Source organism: Brachionichthys hirsutus, chromosome 19 (genome assembly GCF_040956055.1).
Source record: "Brachionichthys hirsutus isolate HB-005 chromosome 19, CSIRO-AGI_Bhir_v1, whole genome shotgun sequence".
NCBI classification, from domain to species: Eukaryota; Metazoa; Chordata; class Actinopteri; order Lophiiformes; family Brachionichthyidae; genus Brachionichthys; species Brachionichthys hirsutus.
Genome location: NC_090915.1, coordinates 1,371,999 through 1,376,998, shown reverse-complemented (window position 1 = coordinate 1,376,998; position 5,000 = coordinate 1,371,999). Strand labels below are relative to the sequence as shown.

Genomic DNA, 5,000 nt, shown 5'->3' with positions numbered 1-5,000 from the left:
AGCGGATGAACGAATAAAGAGACATAGTTCTGTTCCAAATGTCCAGACCGTCCCTCAGATCCATCTCCGTGAGGCTCAAGGGACGAACAGAAGAGACGCGTTTACGGAGGCCAACATGTCCCTCTGAAACGTTCTGGTTCTGACTCACCTGGTTCGGGTTGGGGATGTCGGGGCAGCTGTCGCAGGCGTCTCCTACTCCGTCTCTGTCCCGGTCCTGCTGCTGTCTGTTCTGGACAAGAGGACAATTGTCCAGAAAGTTCTTCAGGCCTAATAACAAAAAGAAGAGAGGAGGAGACGGTTCCGTTACGCAGCTGTGGACTAAATGTTTGTGTTTGTAAAACGTATCAAAGCAGTAAACAAGATAGTTTTATTTATGTCCATGAAAGATTTATATTTAGAAATGTACACTGTCGAGTCAAAAAGTGAATTTAACCCTTGTGTGGTGTTCGGGTCTGTGGGACCCGTTTTCATTTTTCATTAAAAGAAAAAGGATACAATTAATTATTTTTTCAAACTGAGACTCACTGGCTTTGGCTCATTTTATGTGAAGAACATATATCAGAATACATATTTAATAACAACACACCATACACCCCCCCTACACATTTCTATTACATATAAGATGTTCGGGTCCACTGGACCCGGGGCTAATAGAAGTGTGGAAATTGATGTTGTGTGTACCACAAACACACCTACACACCACCACACACACCTACACACACCTACACACACACCTACACACACAGCCGGCCTAGACAGGAGGAGGACAGAATGCAGGTACACAGAAAATCAGTGGGTCAAATGTGCGAGATCTGGGCTGCCTGTGATGCTCAGAGCCCCCACCTCAACTGCTGACTTCAAAGAACAGGCCCGTCAAGTCTTCCAAGTTTGTATAAACGGCTGACACATCCCTGGTATCCTATGTGCCAAAGAAAATGTGGTACTCATGAGTACACTGCACGGCGATGGAAGAATCTGTGACCAGGAACATCACAAACCAAGATCATCATGGATTATAATGCCACAAGAGGAGGGGTAGACAACATGGGCAAGCTGGTGACGGCCTACAGCTGCAAACGGAGGACTCTACGCTGGCCACTGGTGATATTCTTTGACATGTTGGACATCTCAGCGTACAATGCCTTTGTCATTTGGATGGCACAAACCCAGAGTGGAAACGAGTGAAGCTCCAGAAAAGACGGCTCTTGAGGATCTGGGAAAGGCATTGGTGAGACCACAAATCAAGAGAAGAAAACATATCCCCAGAACCCCAGCCTCTGCAGCCATGCTGAGGAGGATTCAGGAGGGGAATGCTGGTGCCCTGTCCACCCAACCTACAGAACCACAGTCTGCAGAGCCTGAAGTAAGTGTGTGATGCTGTTGCAGTGCATGGCTGGCACTCATGTCTTGTGAGAGAGAGAGAGGTGTTAGTAAAATGTCTGATGTTTTCATTATTCTAGGTTGTGAACACCAAGAACAAGAAGAAGCGGTGCAAAGTGTCCGACCCAAGATGGACAGGAAAACACAATATACATGCATCAAGTGCAAAAAATATATCTGCAACACACACAGTGAAGCTCTGCCCCTCATGCGTTGTATAGGCTAGTGGCTAAAGGCCATGTGTTCAATGGGGCTGATGTGTTGTCTTGACTGATATGTTTACTCTGAGTTCAGCTTGTGTTGTGAACCTGAATGGGTTAAATTTCAAGTTCAAAGAAATAAAAGTCAGTAGTTTTGAAAAACCTTGCTTCACTTGTAAATGTGTTTCCACTCATATCTTGATTTTAATTGATTTTCTTTATTATGTTTTAAACACAATATTTTTTATAAATGTGACCTAACAAAGGTAAAGGGCAAATACTAACCATATATATTGTTTATACTGCTTGTAATTGGGATAAGGTAAACATCTGTTCAGTATTTTAATATAAAATTGTGATTGTGAGGCATTAAAAGCCACAAAATGCAACGGGTCCATCAGACCCACGAACACTGGCTGAGTAACAACAATATGAACACCACACAAGGGTTAAAATAGTTTGATTATAATAATTATAATACGAATGGGGTGTTATTTGCAGCCCTGCCGCTAGATGGCACCGTTGCATTTGGTCCGCCGCTGAGCAGCAGCTGAAGCTGCTTCTTATTCTTTGCATGGATGCAGCAGCACAAACGTTTAAAGGTCGAGCAGAGGCGATAAGGAGGCCTCTTCTCTCCTGGGGGGCTTTTTGAGCTGCAATCACACCTGAGAATGATCAAAGCTTGAAACGACATCCACAGCACAGAGATAAAGTTCTCTGGGACGTCATCCATACCGTCTCCGTCCATGTCGTCGTCACAGGCGTCCCCTTTGCCGTCGCCGTCGGTGTCCCTCTGGTCGGGGTTCTGCACCATGCGACAGTTATCGCAGGCGTCGCCGTGGTCGTCCTTATCGCTGTTCCTCTGCTCCACGTTGGGCTTCAGCCAGCAGTTGTCCTGAGGACAGAGACAACCATGACTTAATTGAATGGTAAATGATAATTAATAATTGTTATCGACCGTAGTTTGTGTGAACGCGCATTCACCCACCTGCTCGTTCGGAATGCCATCGCCATCGGCGTCCTCGTCACAGGCGTCTCCTCGCCCGTCCCGGTCGACGTCTTCCTGGCCAGAGTTGGGAACGAAGATGCAGTTGTCCTGCGAGGAGACGACGGAGAATGAATAGGCAAAGCCTCGCCTGTGAAAACGGCGTTGCATTCACAGACCGTCGTGCTTTCGGCCTACCTTCCTGCAGCTCGGATCTTTGCACCTCAGCTTCTCATCCGGGAATCCGTCGATGTCGGTGTCTTTCCCACACAGGATCCCGTTCCCGGCCCAGCCGATCCCGCACTGGCGGGACGAGACGGCCTTCAGAGACAGTGTGTGTGTGTGTGTGTGCGTGCGTGTAGAGGCGTGCCGTCTACCTCGCAGGTGATGCTGCCGTCCCGCTCCACGCTGCACTCGGCGTGGACGTCACAGGGGTTGTTCAGGTTGCTGCCACAGCTGACCTCCGGCTTGCAGCCGCTCACCTGATCCCCGGCGAAGCCCGTCTTGCACCGGCCGCAGTGGTACGAGCCCTGCAGGACGGAGGACACCTGGGTGCTCAGGACGGCCCCCGTGGGACGCGTTTAGCGTTCAGCTGAGGCGTGACGGCGGCCTCACCATGGAGTTGTGGCACAGCGAGTCGGCCGTGCAGCCGCCGTTGGAGGGTCCTTTGCATTCGTCGATGTCGTCGCACACCTGATTGGAGCAGAGCGACCGATTGGAGACGAGCAGCGCTTTAGGGTGAAGCACGTCTACGTCCAGCCTACCTGCTTGTTGGCCTGGGCGTACAACACGCCCACCCCCTCCACCGGCAGGCCGGTGAAGCCCAGCGGACAGGCGTCACAGCGGTAGCCCGGGGCGGCGTTCACGCACTTCACTCCAGGGAAGCAGGGGTTAAACTGGCACTGCAGAAAGAAGCACACGATGCCTTCAGGCTCCGCCCACCTGGTCACAGAGCAGGAGGAGGACTTCGTCTTCAGCGCTATTGCCACGCCCCCCGGACGCTTCCACGCCCCCGGGACGCTTCCACGCCCCCCGGGACGCTTCCACGCCCCCCGGACGCTTCCACGCCCCCGGGACGCTTCCACGCCCCCGGGACGCTTCCACGCTTCCACGCCTCCGGGACGATTCCACGCCCCCCGGACGCTTCCACGCCCCCCAGGACGCTTCCACGCCCCCGGGACGCTTCCACGCCCCCCGGGACGCTTCCACGCCCCCGGGACGCTTCCACGCCCCCCGGGACGCTTCCACGCCCCCCGGACGCTTCCACGCCCCCCAGGACGCTTCCACGCCCCCGGGACGCTTCCACGCCCCCCGGACGCTTCCACGCCCCCGGGACGCTTCCACGCCCCCGGGACGCTTCCAGGTCCGGCCGTCGGGATCCTCTCACCTCGTCCACGTCGTCACAGCTGAACCCGTCTCCAGTGTAGCCGTCGGGACACGGCGCACACTCCACGCCGTCCTCCGTCTCTATGCACATATCGTCACGGAAACAGACGCCGGGGCCACACGATTGCTTCACCACCTCCGTACCACCAAGACCTTTAAACGGCAAAGGAAGAAGGCCGTCCCATCCGTCCTCTGGACGTTGGTTCTGAGCACAGGACGGTGACGGGAGTTCTTACCGCAGGCCTGACACTCTGAGATGGTGTTTCTGAGAAACGAGGTCTCCTTCACCTGGAGGAGGTCCAGCATAAACGCGTTTAAAACACGCCGGGAGCTCGTTAGAATAGTTTGTGGACGTTACCTGCTGAATGAGGACATCCTTCAGCTCATTGATCACCTTCGTTAGCTCCAGCATCTGATTGGACAGCTGCTTCGTGTTGATCCCTATGAGACAGGGAGCGTGTGGGGTTACGTTCCTGGGAAACATCTGGCCGTCCCCGTAGCCTCTCCTTCCCCGGCGGGATCTTACCCAGAGTCTGAACGGAGTCCCCTTGTTGGAAATGACATTCTTGTAAGGAGGCCACATTCTCCAATGAGTCTCCGACCACCAGCTTGAGCTCGTCGAGACTCTCCTGTGAGAAGGACACCGGTCAAAGTGGACGGACGCCACTTCTGGACACTATTGCCTGGATGCAAGCGATGGTCACCTGGTCTCTGGGCTGCATGGTCCTCAGCTCCAGCATCCCGTATCCTGCAGGCAAGCCCTGGAAAGCTGCAGGGAGGTCCCTGACCGTCTCCACCAGCCTGCAGTCCAGGTGCAGCTCCACCCCGCCCGGACCCTGCCGCTGCATCCCCTTCAGGTGGAACAGCAGCCGGTGCTGCTGGCCGTCTGCCAGCACCAGGTTGTTGAAGGTCACCGAGCTCATCCTCTTGTCCGTCCTCAGGTAGCGCAACACGGCTGCGAGCGGGACGGGGAATGCAGAAGTGGGTGCGGGATAAAACAAGATGGCTGACATCACCGCGGATCACTCACTTCCTGTTTACAGTGACGA

At 54.0% G+C, this 5,000-nt stretch overlaps 1 protein-coding gene across 1 annotated transcript in view; it reads right to left on the bottom strand.

Moving 5' to 3' along the window:
• LOC137908300 (thrombospondin-4-B) overlaps positions 1 to 4,087 on the bottom strand; it is a 6,728-nt gene extending 2,641 nt beyond the window's left edge. Inside the window, exons 1-8 of the mRNA XM_068752686.1 lie at positions 3,953 to 4,087; positions 3,330 to 3,467; positions 3,181 to 3,258; positions 2,943 to 3,095; positions 2,764 to 2,868; positions 2,569 to 2,676; positions 2,316 to 2,475; positions 149 to 267 (exon numbers count right to left, since the gene is read on the bottom strand). Of these exons, the coding sequence (XP_068608787.1) occupies positions 149 to 267; positions 2,316 to 2,475; positions 2,569 to 2,676; positions 2,764 to 2,868; positions 2,943 to 3,095; positions 3,181 to 3,258; positions 3,330 to 3,467; positions 3,953 to 4,042 (951 nt within the window). The 5' untranslated portion in view covers positions 4,043 to 4,087. The remainder of the gene's footprint in view (positions 1 to 148; positions 268 to 2,315; positions 2,476 to 2,568; positions 2,677 to 2,763; positions 2,869 to 2,942; positions 3,096 to 3,180; positions 3,259 to 3,329; positions 3,468 to 3,952) is intronic.
• Positions 4,088 to 5,000: the final 913 nt, after the last annotated feature.